Here is a 16,707-nt window from a genome sequence, read left to right on the forward strand (position 1 = left end):
TCATTATTGAATCGCAAGTGAAGAAGCTCCAACATCAGAGCAGTCAACTGGCATCAAGTGCAACTGAAACTTTTCCCCAAGGCCATCAGAAGACACAATCTTCTCTTATTGATGATGCCAAAAAGAGAGAAGAATTGAAGAACGGAAGGAAGATGAAAGAAGAACGGAAGAAGGGATAAGAGAACAAATGAAAATCAGCAAGGAAAACAGGGGAAAGGCCTTCCAAAAGACCTCGCTCCGATTAGATTTGAAAGGCTGGCTGGAATCCCTGTTATTTATTTGTGTTGTTTCTGATACTGGTTTCTGTCACTCATGTTTTTGTTTATTCCTTTACTGCTTTTGATTCTCCTGCAATACATGTTTCTCATCTGTTGTTTATTACTCATTTCTCATACTTTATCTGTCTTTATGATGATTTGTTCTGTGTGTCGCCTTGATTTTGTCTGTTGCCTTCTCTGTATTATGCTAGTTAATGGAGGTTACTGTTAAGGGGGAATGTCATTCAACTTACTGAATTATGTTTGCTTTTGAGGTGACTAATTGCAGGGTTTTGGCATCATCAAAAAGGGCGAAATTGTTGGGAAATAATTGATATATCCTTGTCCTAGTTTTGATGATACCAAAATCATTAGAAAGCATCTCTCTCCTATGTTTTCCTTATGGACTTAAGTGTTTTTAGTCCTCACTAGTTTCGACTGGAGTGACAAAGACTAAAGATTGGCTAATTAAAGACTGAAGATCGAAGGCAGCACAACTGAAGCATATTGAACTGGACAAACAAAATGACGCATCCTAACTGAAGTCATCAGTTACCGATCGAAGATATTCATGCAATACAATATCAGCATCGAACCAAAGCTTAAGTCAAGCACCAGTCGACATTCTACATTGAACTAAAGTGAAGAGTATCAGACACGCCACATTAAATGCTCAAGTACAATAGTATTAAATGCCGAAGATTTGAAGATCGTCCTTGCAAGTACTAAAGCTTCCCCTTGCGTGTAAAGATGCAGAAACAATATACTCCAAAGACAAAATAATTCAAATGTTTACTACATGGAGTATCTGAAGATTGTCACCTCAGCCCAAGAAGCGACATCCTCTCACAACGGTAGAAATTCTGAAGACCATCTCTCCAACGGATCTATTCAAGACTTCGCCTATAAATAGAGCTTGAGGAACGTCTGCAATCCTCATCGATTCGAAGACATACGCTGAAGCTTTGTCGAATTCAAGAGCCAGCATTTTCATAGATAGATTTCGAATCGAAGAAGCGAGTAATTCATTGTTGTAAAATCAGTCTAGCTGATTATCTAAACTCTCTTAGTAAACTAGGCATTTCTTATTTTATCTTAAGCTTAGTATAGATTACATGAGAGCCTGTTCTCAGTAGTCTTAGTTGGAAGAGTCCAAACCCCTTTCAACCAAGAGAAAAGAGTGTTTGAGTGGTTTTTTAGTACCAAAAAACTAAACAGTTCGATCACCTTGGCACCTAGTAAACCAAGAGGGAGTTCAGACCAAGGGCTCTGTCTCTAAAGACCTTAGCGAGATGTTGATTGGGCACGAGAGTGTCAGAGCGTGCTAAGTGTCATAGAAAAATCCAATTCAGAGTAGATTAGTGGGCTTGCTGTGCACCTTGAAGCATTAGCCCAGAGTGTTTGTCAAACTAATCATCTGGTCGTGGAGTAGGAAAGTTATTTCCGAACCACGTAAAAATTCTTGTGTTCTTTACCTGCTTTCAGTTATTCCTTTGTATGTGCTCAAAACTATTTTCAACTGAATTGGATTAACTGTAAAGTGTAACTAAGGATTTTATAAGTGACAAACCTTTTCTAAAGGTTATTCGCATTAAGTTTAAATTCCACTGCTGAGTTATTAATCCTACTGACGATTCAACTGATAGTCAGGGAGATTAATAACTCTACTCTGTTTTACAAACTATAGACTGAAGCCTTACGTGGATATCAGTTAAGTGCAGTGCTCGACTGATGTCAAATTACTGAAGACTTTTCAGTATTAGTCTACAACCTATTTCCAACTGAAATCTGGTTAAGTTTGTTTTGATTTGCGAAAAATAGGCTACAGGTGTATTCCTCCCCCCCATATACCTGTCCAGTCAACCCTCTGGGACCCCAACACCTATAGTGCTCTCTTTGATGGGCCCTCTAGGAGCGGTGATGTCGATGTTTCAATGGTGTTGTATGACGATGCAGTGAAGAAAGGGTTGAAGATGAATTAAGTACACATGTAACATTTTGATGAATGGGCTGTACAAGGAAGGTAAGATGGAGAGAGCGGATGAGTTCTTAAGCAAGTTGAAGGAGCATGGGGTTGTGATCACGGATGTGATATTGAACACCATGATCAAAGGCTATTGCAAGGAGGGAAATATGGATAAGACAGTTTTGGCTGTTGATGGAATGGAGAGATAATGGGTGAGGCCGAGCTGCATCACGTATAACACGATGATCAACCGTTTTTGTGAATTGGTAGCATGGAAGAGGTGAAATAGTGGGTCGGAAGGATGAAGGCTAAGGGTGTCTCCCCGGTTGTGCAGACGTTTAACATCTTGATAAATGGATATGGTCGTGTTTGCCAGTTTGAGAAGTGTTTGGAGATTCTTGATGAGATGGAAAGTAATGGATTGAAGCCTAACGTTGTCACCTACGGATCTCTGATCAATAGTTTCTGCAAAAAGGGGCGCCTTCTTAAAGCCGAAGTCATGCTCAAAGACATGCTTAACAGAGGGGTTCTGCCCAATGCGCAGATATACAATATGCTTATAAGTGGGCATTGCATGGGAAGAAATACAGAGAATGATTTTAAAGTTTTTCATGAAATGTTGAGGAGTGGCGTGTCTCCCACCAATGTGGCATATAAGAGCATCGGCAACGCCTTACTCGAGTGCCTACTCAAGTAAGGCGTTGCCTTCGAGTATGTGCGTTGCGGGGGGGCGGTACTCGAGCAATACTCGAGTATTCGAGTATGCTCGAAGGGGGGGAGAGATTGCACGCGCCCTAATTAAAAAAAAATAGAGAAATTCGAATTTAAATTTGAATTTTGACTGCTTTGCCTCGATATGCGTGCTTTGACCGACCGTTTCCATTTTTTTTTTCCTTCTTCTCCTCTTTAAAAAACCCCATCTCCTTCATTCTTCTTCACATCTCTTCTTCTCCAATTTTCTTCTCCTCCATTTCTCTTCAACAATTTTCGTCCTTCATGGATCCTTTCTATGATCCTAATTGGTGCCCCGATCTCTCCTCCGATTATCACCCCGATATGGGAGGAATCAACTTGGAGGAGATCCCACACGAGGAGGAACCGGTCAATGCAGAGCAGAGTGCCTCCCAACCAAAGAAGGGCGGCCGAAGGAAGGAAATGGCCACCAAAATCAAGCACGACAAGGAACCAAGGATCCGTCATACTTACCTTCCCGAGCATACGGATCTCATCGTCCAAGTTTGGGCGGAGGAGACCAACGACGCCATCCGTGGGACGGATCAGAAGGGGGAGGCGTATTGGGGCCGGATCCGCGCACGTGTAAACCCCATCATCGGCGCCGACCTTAAGATCCGGCAACTTCAAGGCCACTGGGCCCGAGTAGCAGCGGATGTGCGTCTCTGGGAAGCTATTTGGGTGGAGACGTGCAACAATTGGCCCTCCGGTCATTCGGATGATATGCTTCGTGACAAGGCCCAAACCCTCTTCAAGGCTCGAAGCCCACAGAAGGCCGCATTCAATTTTTGGAACCCGTGGAAAGTTCTCCGGAACAATCCCAAGTTCAAGTCGATGTACCTCCTTGGAGACGTGCATACCTCCAAGAGGACAAAGACTACGGAAGAGGGCGGCTTCACCACCTCGGCGTCGGGCGAGTAGATCTTTTCTTCCCGGCCCATTGGCAACAAGGCGATGAAGGCGGCAAAGGGGAAAGGGAAGGCATCAGTGTCGCATACGAGCTCGGATCCTCCACCGGAAATAGTGGAGATGAGCAGATGAGGGCATTCACCGCCCAGTACCAACGGAGGAACGATATCAAGAAGAGAGAGCTCGATATGCAGCTCCTGAACGCGGATACGACGCACATGACAGACGCACAAAGGGCATTGCACGCGTCCATGGTTGCCGACGTGCTCAGGCGTTGTGGTCTAGACTAGGATTTTAATTATGTAATTTTAATGATGGTTTTTTATGATGTTTTAGGTGTTTTTAATTTTTATGTAATTTTTTAGATGTTTTAGGTGTTCTAAATTTTTATGTAATTTTTTTTTATGTTTTAGGTGTTTTAAATTTTTATGTTTAATGGCGTATTTAACTATTAGAAAAATATGTTATTTAAATTATGCTAATTTAAATGGAAAAACATAAAAATCAAAACTAATGTTATCAAGTAGGCTATCAAGTAACCCCAATGCAGCACTACCTACTCAATAACACAACCACTATCCAGTAGCCTATCAAGTAGGCTATCAAGTAAGCCGATTGCGGATGCTCTAACACACTTATAAAGGGGATCTTCAAGATATGGAAGGTTTCAGAAACATAAGAATTAGGCTTTACCATTAGTAACAAAGGTTTTAGATTAAGCCCCGATGTCATCACATTCAATTCCTTGATCTCTGGCTTCTCAAATGCCGGAAATGCAGACAAGTGTTTGGAATTGTTTGAGAAGATGAAAGCACTAGGCCTCAAGCCTACGTTCAACACTTACCATCCCTTGATAAGCATGTTCAACAAGGACATACTCGATCTTGTTGAGAAACTCGTTGTAGAAATGTCCAACATCGAGCTAAGCTTGCATAAGGAAGAGCTTGTTTCAGCTTGCTTAAGATTACTTAAAATTGGCAAAAAAATTGCAATGGGACAAATAAAATATCAGTATGCAGAAATAAACCATCATCAGCTGAATCGAATACGGAGGGGGGATATAATTGTGTGTTTTTAGTTTTCACATTTTTCTTGAAACTATTGTGTCACATACCATATAAATTATAGAGTTTTCCTATCCAAATCACCCCAATTATGTGCATTCTCTTTAGTTTGTAGCCTATAACACAATTATGAAGAAATATTGTGCTTGCATACCAAATTTTGATTTTGGAATGAAAACATGACATGCAATGATGCCACCGCAATTTCTGAGATTTAGGAGGTTATTGGTGTAATGAAATGGAATGAGAGGGGAATGGAATAGAAGTAGGAATGGAATGAAGAGGGGAAATAAATGGCAAAGCTTGGTGATTCATATGCTTAGTATGCACAAAGAATACAATAGGAATGAAATTGTGATAACTTGTTTGATTCCATTCCCATGATTGGTAGCTAAAAATAAAATTTATGAATGAAACGAAATTATTTTATTTTACTAAATTACCTTTTACATTATTTTAAAAGTATAAAAGTTATAAATACTCCCTCCGTCCCACTATAAGTGAGACTCTATCTATTTTGGGTGTCCCACCATAAGTGAGACTCTTTCCTTTTTGGATAAAACTTTTACCCTGTAAATACTTTTTCATTTTTTCACCTACACACAAAATACACATTTCTTAATTCTCGTGTCCAAAAAAAGGGTCTCACTTATAGTGGGACGGAGAGAGTATAATTGAGTAGATAAATATTTAATTAATGTATTTCACGAAGAACATTTACAAAAATGTAAATTAAAATAATTAAAACACATTTTTTAATGATCCGGCACAATATTGTTAGTGTGTATAAGTTAGAAAAAAAAAATTGATTAGATAGTGTAATTGTTGATGTACACATAAATAAGAAACAAATAGAAACATGAAAGAAAGAAGGGGAACAAGTTATATAAAATAAATACGCATAATCTTATTATATATGATTATATAATTGGATGCATCAATTTCAGTCCATATATTAGACTATTGGTTATATAAAGCTGATAGTATTTTATTTAAAAAATATTTTTTAATAAAAAATACTTTTCATATTTTGAGTAAAAAATTAATTAAATAATGTTGTTGATGATGATGATGATGATGTATGTTTCATACAAATAAATATGTGAAAATTTAAATTTTAAAAGGATTAAGAATGAAATAAAATGATTAATACAATGAGACATGGAAGAAATGACTAATTTTTTTACTTGAAGATCCTAGTTATGCTAAATTAGTACTAACATTCTATGACAAAGTTGAATGTCAACAAAAAAAATTTAGAGTACTATTGTAGATAGAAATCGTAAGTGTAGCTACCAAAAAAAAAATCATGTGTAGAAAAGAAAAAAACTACAAAAACATACTCCCTCCGTCCCAATATTCAAGTCTCCTATTCCTTTTTGGGCCGTCCCAATATTCAAGTCTCCTTTCCCTTTTTGGCAAAAATTAAGATACAATTAGTTCAATTAATTAGGTATTCTCTCTCTTTCTAACTTTAATCTCACACTCTCTCTCTCACTCACTTTACCAAATCAGACACTCTCTCTCTCTCTTCGACTCTTCTCTCTCTCGGAAATCTCACCACCGCCGCCTCACCACCGCCGTTCCTCTTTCTCTCCCGGTGACTGCAGCGACAAGGCCTCTGCCTCGCCGTCCGTTTTTCGGCGACCAGGGCTCTGCCCTCTCCTGGCGTCGACGAGGCGCCGCCGCCTCCTATCTCTCCACCGCCTCAACCCTCTGCATCCACCGCCTCAACCCTCTGATCTCCTCCGCCTCCACCGACTCCCTCTCCCAGACACATCCGCGCAGCCAGCCGCCGCCCGTTTTTCTAGCGGCGGCGCCGCCCTCTGCAAAACCCTAACCCCTAATTCGCCTCTCTCTCTTCCTTCTGCTGAATCTCTTCAACGAACGGCCTCTCCCTTCACTCACAAATCCAGCACAGAGCCTCGCGCCTCCGCCGCCTCGAGCCTCGACGATTGGTTTTGTTGCAGATCTATCACTCAATTGATTTGGGGAGGGTTTCTCCACCCTTGCGACATGAGATGTAGAGGTGGGAAATCTGGGAAGATTTTGATTATTTTTGCTTCTGTGGAAGATGGGTTTAGCTGATGATGGCTTAAAGATTGAATCTTGGGGTGTTGAGAAATCAAAGGGGAGGAAGAGCGAGATCTGTGAGAGGAGAGATTAGGGGGTGGCGTCGCCGTCGGCGGGAATTAGAGAAGGTGGATCTCTCCTGCTGCCTCGCCGGAAGTCGAGCACAGTAGCGGCGGCGATGGATTTCCAGATGGTGGAGGAAGTCGAGCACAGCAACAGCTTCGCCGCCGCCGGCAGAGAGATACAGAGAGAGAGGCGCAGAGACTTATTAGTTGCTTTAATTAAGAAATAAAATAACATTAATTAAAGTACTAATTATGTGGTCCCTACTAATTTAACATCAACTTTACCTCTCCTAAATACCCGTGCCCAAAACAAAGGAGACTTCATTATTGGGACGGAGGGAGTAGTTTAGATAGGAAGATATTTTTACCCAAAATATATAAATACTCCAAAACCTAATTAAAGTCCAACAGCTACAAGCCTACAATCTGGAGAAGAGGCCAGAACGTTCTCCGCAAACTTCACTCGCGAATTACAGGGGGAATGGCAGCCACCGCCGCAACATCAGCCGCCTTCGTCACCGCGAGGCTCCTCGCTTCCTCCTCTCGGAAACTCAAACAACCCTTCTCTCTCCTCTCTCCACAAAAAAGATCCAGCTCCTTTTCCATCAATTCTGCCCCACTCCCCCTCCGCCGCCCCCAAACCCTCCGATTCTCCACCGTCCCCAGCATATCCGCCACGATCTCCGTCGGCGACAAGCTGCCTGACGCCACCCTCTCCTACTTCGACTCCGCCGACGAGCTCCAGACAGTCTCCGTCGCCGACCTGACATCCGGCAAAAAAGTCATTCTATTCGCAGTCCCGGGGGCGTTCACCCCCACCTGTTCCCAGAAGCATCTCCCCGGATTCGCGGCGAAGGCGGCCGATTTGAAGGCAAAGGGTGTGGACACGATCGCCTGCGTTTCCGTTAACGATGCGTTCGTGATGAAGGCGTGGAAGGAGGATTTGAAAATTGGGGACGATGTGTTGATGTTGAGCGATGGAAATGGGGATTTCACCAGGGCGATTGGGTGCGAGCTCGATTTGAGCGATAAACCGGTGGGGTTGGGGGTGAGGTCGAGGAGGTATGCTATGTTCGTTGAAAACGGCGTCGTTAAGATCTTGAATTTGGAGGAGGGCGGTGCATTCAATGTTAGCAGCGCCGAGGACATTCTCAAAGCCATTTCGTGATTTTCTTTTATTCGTTTGTTTATGGAGGAAATAAATGTTATGCTTTTTAATTTTCTACCGTTTCTTGCTCTTCTACGTCTTTCATTCTTCTTAACCAATGGTTATGGAATTTATGTGCTTGCTATTTGCTTGGATGATGTCTGTTTATGTTTTTGATTTATGATCCAACAAATCTGTTCCATTCATAAATTGTGTTTGGATTTGAAGTGGAAAGGCTCAACTTTCATAAATATTTGATCCAATTTCGCCCAAACAGTTATACTAGCATTTCCAACCCAATTCCGCAATGCATTTGCAAGACCTCACGCATTGACTCAGTGATATTTTTTTTTTCTTTTTTCTTTTTGAGGGTCGATATGTTTAGTTATTTTCACAGCTGGAATGATAAATAATTAGTACTAATTCAGCGATGTAATTTTTTTTTTTTTTTGAGGGAATGAGAGAAGATTTTATTGATCACATGAACATTGGATATGGAGATGACCCCCTACAATCGACGGAGGTTCATTCCAAACACGATGTGTAAACAAGTCTCTCGCAGCTTTCGCTAAACAATGAGCGATCGCATTCCTTTCTCTCCTGACATGCTGAAGTCGAAAGCTCGGAAGTGACGTCAACTCACGGCCTTTCTCTCCTGACATGCTGAAGTCGAAAGCCCGAAAGTGACGTAAACTCACGGCGGCAAAAGCTCGCTAAAGCTCCACTCTCCAGAATATTTCTGCCACCCAAGCTGATCATATTACAAGCTCTCTTACAATGGACAATGGAGCAAGTGTTTTCTCGGTCACTAAAATGTCCATTACCTACGAGGGTTAGTCGTCAAATTTAGGGTTTTTTGCAAATAAAATTACGAATAATTTTGAATTTGTAATTTTAACATGATTTTTAAAGTGTGACGAATTAAATTATAATCTTTTCAATTTTTGTAATTTCGTTCTCCAATATTTTCCGACTACCGAAGTGATGAGCGGGAATTTATATGAATTATTTTGCCACGTAATTAATTGCTGAATAAGATTAAATTGCTGACTGAGATTAAAACAAAATCAAAACCTCACTCTTTTGTTTTATTTTTTTTCCGTCAAACCCATTTCAATATCCTCCGTTCTCTCATTTTATGTGAAACTAGTACGCCCCTCCCGTGCGGTGCACGGGCCATGAAATATTTATTTTATTTTAAAATTCTAAATTATATAAAAATATCATCATTTATGAATTAAATTAATTAATAACAAAAAATTATGTTAATTTAAATATTTGTATTTGATTTAAAATAGTGTATCATAATTATTTTTATCAACTTAATGAGTAGGAGTATAATTTTAAATTAATTGAGTATTGTATAATAATAAATAAATTTACAGATAATTTTTTGTTATTTGATTATTATTTTCGATTAAAATTAAAATTAATAAATATTTTTATAATATTGTCTCGATATTTGTTGATAATAGTGTATCCTAATTTTTAATTAATTTTTTTAATTTAAATATTTTTATGTTATGTTTGATAAAATAATTCAACAAATAAACTTAATATTTTTTTTATATATCAAAGAAAAAGAGAAGAGAAATAAATTTTGTAGGAGAAAGAGATACAAATAAAGATAATATAATAACAACTTGAGCTGAATAAAGAGAAAAAAAATGTAGAAAAAGAGAGGAGAGAGAAAAATAATTATTTTAAAATTTTAAATTATAATAACTTATTTATTTGAAATTCATATTTATTGAATTTGACATCAAATTGAAGATCTTATCACGATCTTTAATTTGAGATACATATCGAATATATTTTCATAAATCAAATATGAAGATTTTTAGAAAATCAAAGAAGTATGAAAAATAGAATAGAAGAGAGAGAAATTTAGAATTGGAATGAGGAAAGAGAAAATTTAAAAAAAAAATGTAGATTTGTGTTCTCTTCTATTTATGTTCTTATTTGTACGTAACTTCTATCTTAGTTATCACAAAAACTTGGGTGAGGTCAACCTCATACCATGAGACGGGTCGGGTCGGGTCGGGTCGGGGCGCGGGTTTGACGGGTCGGGTGGGTTTTGGGCGCGAGTCTGGGATATCAGAAATAAAGTACACGTTCTCATTAATAAAAGTAATAATTATTGTGAACAAATGTAATAATTTAGAAACATTACATTTCATCATATCAATAGTTACTTTTCCTCAAGACAATGATTATTTGAATTATTATTTGATTATTTCATCATATCAATAGTTACTTTTCCTCAAGATAATGATTACTTAAATTATTATTTAATTTTTTTTTTCTATATTCTATTTATTTTCTCCGTTATTCAAAGTAATTGTTATTATAATAAAAAGTAATTATTGACATGAAGAAATGTAATGTTTTTAAATTATTACATTTGTTCACAATAATTGTTACTTTTATTAATGATAATGTGTACTTTATCCCAGACCCGCATCCAAACCCGACCCGACCCGCGCCCCCGACCCGACCCGACCCGTCTCATGCTATGAGGTTAACCTCACCCAAGACCTACTCCTTAGTTATTGTTTTCTCTCTCATCTCTCCCCTCTCTCTTTTAATTTCTAAAATATTGTCCTCAATTCATGTTGTAATTGCAAAAATACCATAAAATTGGTGGGAAAAAAACTGGTGTTTTATATTATATATAGATGAAACTAGATATGTATCAGGTGGTGGTGGGTTCGAAAGATTTAGCTACCAATCATGATGTCATGCAAATAGCGAAGGTATTATTAGTAGATGATATTAATGATGCAATAGCTTGAAGTGGCCTTGTGATTGGATATAAAAACACATTTCCTGATTGCTTAAAAAAAAATGAGCCTCATATCTAGGCACACTGAAGAACTAAGCCGCACTGAACTTCACGCTGAAGCTGTAAATTTTCTAATTAAACATCTGCCATAAGAAATACTAAAACAAAAGAACTGGGTTTTGATTTTATTTTAGTCCTAGTCAGCAATTTAATCTTGCTCAACAATTAATTACGTGGCAAAATAATCTACATAAGCTCCAGCTCATCACTCCGGCGGCAGGAAAAAATTGGGGGACGAAATTGCAAAAATGAAAAAGGTTATAATTTAATTCGTCACACTTCAAAAGCCACGTTAAAATTACAAATTCGAAATTGTTCATGATTTTATTTGCAAAACCCCTCAAATTTATCATATATTACTGACTTTTTGCGCTTTATTGATTTCATCCCATTCTTTTTGTATTTAGGGTGAGTTCTCTTTAATGGAAAATCGTGACATACATATATTTTTTTTCTTTTTTTTTACTCTTTGCATACGTTATCTTTGTTGAAAATTTTTTCTTGGTCACGAGGGAAAATTTTCCCATATCAGCCCCTTTTCCTAGGGCTGGGAATCGGGTCGGGTTCGGGTACCCTACCCGAAAAAATCGGGTACCCGAACCCGAAAATACCCTAAACCCTATACTCGACCCCGACCCCGAAAATGAAATCGGGTACCCTAATACCCGACTCGGGTTCCCGAGTCGGGTATTCGGGTACCCTAAATTACCCGGTCAAAATTATCGCTTCCAAGTCAACTGTGTAAATCGGGTATTTCGGGTATTAGGGTACCTGAATTACCCAATTTTGATATTAGGGTACCCTAATACCCGAAATACCCTATTTTTTTATAAAAAAATTGAAAATGTAACCCATAATACCCAATTCGAAATCTCCATTAAAAAAACAAAAAAAAAAGAAGAAGAAGAAGAAGAAGCTCACCTGTCGACGCTGTCGTCGGAGCTCGGAGGCTGCACCTGCACGGCTGCTGCACGGGCGAGGGTCGTGGACTGGCGAGGCGGAACGGCTGCTGCAGGGGCGAGGGGCTGGGATGACTGGCGCCGACGCTGGGCTGGCGAGGGGCGACGGCGAGTGGGGCGGCCGGCCGGGGCTGGACTCTGGAGTGAGAGCCGAGAGGAGGGCCGGCGGGCTGGGAGTTCAGTTTGGGAATTGATTTGGGAGGGATGAATTGATTTGGGAAAGTGGGAAACACAGTACAGGGGGCGGGACCTAGGGCTGGGAGTTTTAGACAATGTTGTGAAAAACTCAAAGCGGGATTGAGGCGATTGGCCTCGATGAAGCGAGGCGGTAAGCCTCAAGGCGGTTTGAGGCGTAAGCCTCAAACCGAGCACAAAAAAAAGAGCTCATAATAATTTTAAATAACAAATAACACCATATAAAACTTAAAATATATAAATTATGGGTTTAAAAGTCTCAAATCATAAAACTAAAAGCTGAAAATATATCAAAAAACCAAAGTAAATCAAAAAACCAAATTCTGCAGTTTGTCAAATATTTAAAGTTTTAATCATCCCAATCATCATGCCCCCCATCTTCATCATTATTGTCATCTTGGAGCTCATCCTCTTCATCAGTCTCTTCCTCATCAATCAGCAGGACTCTCTTATCTTTGCCTAAGTTACATTTTGCATTAGTAGATATGAAGAGTATAAGAATAATAATAAATTTTCATTCACTTGAATTGAAGATAGTAATTGAAGCTTACCTTTTGAATTTGTGATATTCTTTCTCTTCTTTCTTGTCCTTGATGAAGATGAATCCCCCTCAATCATTTGTGTAATTGCAGCCATATTAGTTGGAGGATTTTCATTTGCCTCGTTTTCATTACCAACATACCATTCATCGTCAGAGGCCAAATGATCAACTACCAGTGGGTCCTTATTTTCACACATACTTGTCAATTTGACATGTTTTCCTCTAAGCCTCCTATTGTACATGATGTACACCAAGGAGTTGAGCTTTTGTGTGGTCAAACGATTTCTCTTCTTCGTGTGAACCTACAAAATTAGAATTACATAATTATTAATCAATCTAAATAATTTCAGAAAAATAACAAAATTACTAAGAAAAGAAAATTAAGAAAAATACCTGGTTGAACATGCTCCAATTCCGTTCACATGCTGAAGCTGAACACGTCAAACTCAATACTTTGTAGCTCAGGGTTCTCATCTCCATATTGAGTCGACCAATTACCTATTGAGAACAATAAACAAAAAACAATAAATAAATATTTCAACATTTTAAAGTTGCCAGAACAGAAACTTCACAAAAACAAAGGTATATACAGTTTATTAATTACATAAAACAGAATCAAATAGTTTACTACATAGATATAGTAATTAAAAAGAGAGAAAACTGACCAGGGGATCTTGTTTTGAAACTTGCCAAGGCTGCGTATCGTCCAAAAAGTCCAGCGCACGATTGAAAATTATCCAATTGAAGATCAGCTTGTAAGTGATCGGCAGATGGAATTAATTTCTCCATGCAACACAATAAACCCTTCTTAACTTCAGGATGCTTGGAGAAATTTTCACCATATTGAAATCGAGGATTTAGAAAGTATGCCGCAGCGTGTAAATCGTGATGCAATTGATTCTCCCATTTGGCATCAATGATATCCCATATCTCTTTATAATCCCCAAGCTGTCCACCCACGTTTTTGGCAATTTCCTCTTTTGCTGTGTTCATGGCACCATAGAGAAATCCCATTGCAGGCATTTGTTCACCATTCACCATTCTTAAGACCTTCACTAATGGCCTTGTAGTGTTTAGGGCATATTCAACAGCACGCCAAAATCGCTGATCACTTAAGATTATCTTCTTAACCTCTTTTCCATCACTTTTTTTGGACCACGTAGTCCTTTCCCAATCTGCAGATGTGAACATAGCTTGTAGTGGTTGCCTTAACTGCATCATACTCTCCAAGGTCAAGAAAGCTGTAGCAAATCTAGTCGTTGCCGGACGAATAAGCTCTCTATCTGTATGCTTTCTCATCATTGCCAACACCAATCCATGATTGTAGATAAAGTTACTCACTTTCTTTGCTTTCATCAATGCATTCTTGTGTTGTGGTAGCTCTCCAAGCTTCTCCAACATCAAATCAATACAATGCGCAGCACATGGTGTCCAATAAAGACGCTTCCTCTTCTCCATCAATAGTTTTCCGGCGGCCTTGTAGTTGCTAGCATTATCAGTCACAACTTGCACCACTAGTTCCTCTCCAACTTCTTCCACAATCTCATCTAGAAGTTGAAATAGCAAATTGGCATCTTTAACAGCATCTGAAGCATCAACGGACCTTAGAAAAACAGTACCATGGGGGTTGTTGACTAAGAAATTGATCAAGCTTCTCCCTCGCATGTCTTTCCAACCATCAGATAAGATGGATACACCAGTTTGTATCCAACTTCTCTTCACATCTTCAACTATCACGTCCGTAGTCTTTACTTCTTCCCTCAAAATCCATGTACTCAACTCTTGTCTAGATGGAACCTTCAATCCTTTTCCATACAATCCGATGGACCGACACATGTTCACAAACGCAGGAGACTCGATGCAGTTGAATGAAATCCCATTCTCGAAGAAAAACCTCCCTATGTCCATTGCCACTTGCTTTCTAGCTTCTTTGATATGTTGAGACATATCTTGGGGTGGATTTGCAGCGTGCTTCTCTTGGCCATCAATATTTTCATCATCCACATGAACGAGGTACTTATCCATCGGCCCTCTAATGCTCCTCATGTCACCATCATCACCATGGATAGGATTAGAACTGTCGTGGAAGTAAGCTCCAGACTCTACCATATCGTTGAATTGGTCCTGGCGTTTTTCTTTGTCTGTTGTCCCCTTCTTCAAGTACTTCAAAATTTCTTCTTTCACTTCATCAGGAACTTTTGGGCAAGCCCTCACGTTCTTATGCGTAGCAGCAAGATGGTCCTTCATTCTACCAACTCCACCCTTAATATCTTGTTGGCAAAAGTTGCATTCAAGATATTTATATAATTTTCCTGGTACAGGAATTTCTTTCGCGTACTTCCAGGCTGGATCCTTTCGACTCATGATTGAAAACTCCTAGCAAAATTCATATAATCAAATTTCATATCAATGTTATGATATTAATTTATTAATATAATAGAACATACATCTGGAAATAAAATACTACAATAGATATTCAATTAGAAACAGCCATAAAACTTGGAATAAATAATAACATATAAACATATACTTTGAATAACTTTGCATGCTACGTAATAGTTATAAAAAAATTGAATCTTGAATAACTTTGCATGCTTTAATAGTCATAAAAAGAATAATCTTAAATAACTTTGCATGCTTTAATAGTAATAAAAGAAATTGGATCTTACAGTTGAATTGTAGAACTATGTTGTTGAAGGCGTCTGACTGCTGCTCTTTATTTGCTGCTGTAATTTTATGGTTTTTACACGCATGTGCATGTGCAGCTCTTTATTTATACTTGTTTCATTAGGGTTAAATTATAGTAATTTACTTAGGGCCCACCCAAAGAAAAGTTGCGGCTGAAGCCTTTCAAATAATAAAAAAAGAAAACTTTATGAAAAGTGGCTGAAAAGCCCAAAATATTGCGGCTGAAAAGGCATTTGTTTATGGCGGTGCCTCACCTTTTATAGTTTAATGCGGCGCCTCAACTAGATCAATGCGCAAAAAATGAAATTAGCAAATATGCGTATGCAATGAGCGGTTTCATCACCGCCTCGCCTTGAGGCGCGCCTCAAGGCGCCTGCTTCAATCGTTTTTCACAACACTGGTTTTAGATTTAATTTAATTAAATAGTTTAAAATTTATTAATTAAAAATATCGGGTAATTCGGGTATACCCGATACCCGATCGAGTATACCCGATACCCGATTATTTTGACCCCTAAATATCCGATCCCGAAAAAATCGGGTATCGAGTACCCTACCCGATTTTTTCGGGTCGGGTATCGGGTACCCGATTACCCGATCCCGAAATTCCCAGCCCTACCTTTTCCCATATTCTCATATTTTGACTCCAATTCATTATAATACTATCACAAGTTATAAATGTGATAGGAGTAATATTTTTTCATAGTATATATTTTGTGATCTTTCAATTTTACCATTAAAATTTATACCAGTCCCTTCATCCACAAAAACATGCATAATTTTTCACAAAAGCATGTTAAGGTGGACAGGGTGAGGGTGGAGACGGCTGAGAGAGAGAACTGAGAGTCTCTTATCTTTTTAGTGAGAGTTAATTGAGCCCTAATTATATCTAAAATAGGAAACAAGCCATGAATGGGACAACCAAAAAAGAAAACATGTCATCAATAATGGGATGGAGGGAGTAATTTGTATATGTGATTCACGAATATTAATATTTCCACGTAAAAACTTTAGTTTTAAAAAATGTTTGATAAAATTAATGCAAGTTAAAATGATTTAAATTAAATAGAATATAATTGATAAAATAGTTAAAAGTTGGGATACATATGGTAAACTATCAAATTATACGATTGTAAATTAACCTCCAGAAAATTTTATTATCCGTGAAAGTAAAGTATTAAGTCAAAAAGAGGTAAAAGTACAATACCGTGAGCATATTTATTTGCAGCGACTCGTATTGATATTTCGAAAAACTCGATTATATTTC

At 38.5% G+C, this 16,707-nt stretch overlaps 4 protein-coding genes across 4 annotated transcripts; 2 read left to right on the plus strand and 2 right to left on the minus strand.

The window, feature by feature from the left end:
* The first annotated feature begins 2,524 nt into the window (after nt 1–2,524).
* Nucleotides 2,525–7,095, plus strand: LOC130998398 (pentatricopeptide repeat-containing protein At5g12100, mitochondrial-like). The gene is made up of 3 exons (XM_057923817.1): nt 2,525–2,916; nt 4,579–4,810; nt 7,003–7,095. The coding sequence occupies exons 1-3, from the start codon at nt 2,525–2,527 to the stop codon at nt 7,093–7,095; spliced, it is 717 nt and encodes a 238-aa protein (XP_057779800.1).
* A 452-nt stretch (nt 7,096–7,547) lies between these two features.
* Nucleotides 7,548–8,368, plus strand: LOC130997933 (peroxiredoxin-2E-1, chloroplastic-like). Its single transcript, XM_057923367.1, has one exon. It carries the CDS (start codon nt 7,548–7,550, stop codon nt 8,232–8,234), a length of 687 nt encoding a protein of 228 aa, XP_057779350.1. The 3' UTR covers nt 8,235–8,368.
* A 4,064-nt stretch (nt 8,369–12,432) lies between these two features.
* On the minus strand, nt 12,433–13,057 carry LOC130997934 (uncharacterized). Its single transcript, XM_057923368.1, has 2 exons — nt 12,764–13,057; nt 12,433–12,671 (listed from the first exon to the last, which is right to left on the minus strand). The coding sequence occupies exons 1-2, from the start codon at nt 12,993–12,995 to the stop codon at nt 12,562–12,564; spliced, it is 342 nt and encodes a 113-aa protein (XP_057779351.1). The 5' UTR covers nt 12,996–13,057; the 3' UTR covers nt 12,433–12,561.
* A 114-nt stretch (nt 13,058–13,171) lies between these two features.
* Nucleotides 13,172–15,117, minus strand: LOC130998399 (uncharacterized). Its single transcript, XM_057923818.1, has 2 exons — nt 13,419–15,117; nt 13,172–13,251 (listed from the first exon to the last, which is right to left on the minus strand). The coding sequence occupies exons 1-2, from the start codon at nt 15,115–15,117 to the stop codon at nt 13,172–13,174; spliced, it is 1,779 nt and encodes a 592-aa protein (XP_057779801.1).
* Between the last annotated feature and the right edge of the window lie 1,590 nt (nt 15,118–16,707).

This window comes from Salvia miltiorrhiza, chromosome 8 (assembly GCF_028751815.1).
Source record: "Salvia miltiorrhiza cultivar Shanhuang (shh) chromosome 8, IMPLAD_Smil_shh, whole genome shotgun sequence".
Classification (NCBI taxonomy): Eukaryota; Viridiplantae; Streptophyta; class Magnoliopsida; order Lamiales; family Lamiaceae; genus Salvia; species Salvia miltiorrhiza.

Excerpts from the sequence above, each read along its gene's own strand:
- LOC130997934 (XM_057923368.1), bottom strand. The coding sequence starts at position 12,995 with ATGTACAATAGGAGGCTTAGAGGAAAACATGTCAAATTGACAAGTATG. Across the intron at positions 12,672-12,763 it reads GAATATCACAAATTCAAAAG|GCAAAGATAAGAGAGTCCTG; the intron begins GTAAGCTTCAAT and ends AATGTAACTTAG.
- LOC130997933 (XM_057923367.1), top strand. The coding sequence starts at position 7,548 with ATGGCAGCCACCGCCGCAACATCAGCCGCCTTCGTCACCGCGAGGCTC.
- LOC130998399 (XM_057923818.1), bottom strand. The coding sequence starts at position 15,117 with ATGAGTCGAAAGGATCCAGCCTGGAAGTACGCGAAAGAAATTCCTGTA. Across the intron at positions 13,252-13,418 it reads TTTCAAAACAAGATCCCCTG|GTAATTGGTCGACTCAATAT; the intron begins GTCAGTTTTCTC and ends TGTTCTCAATAG.
- LOC130998398 (XM_057923817.1), top strand. The coding sequence starts at position 2,525 with ATGAAGGCTAAGGGTGTCTCCCCGGTTGTGCAGACGTTTAACATCTTG. Across the intron at positions 2,917-4,578 it reads TTACTCGAGTGCCTACTCAA|ATTAAGCCCCGATGTCATCA; the intron begins GTAAGGCGTTGC and ends CAAAGGTTTTAG. Across the intron at positions 4,811-7,002 it reads GCTTGCATAAGGAAGAGCTT|ATGGGTTTAGCTGATGATGG; the intron begins GTTTCAGCTTGC and ends CTTCTGTGGAAG.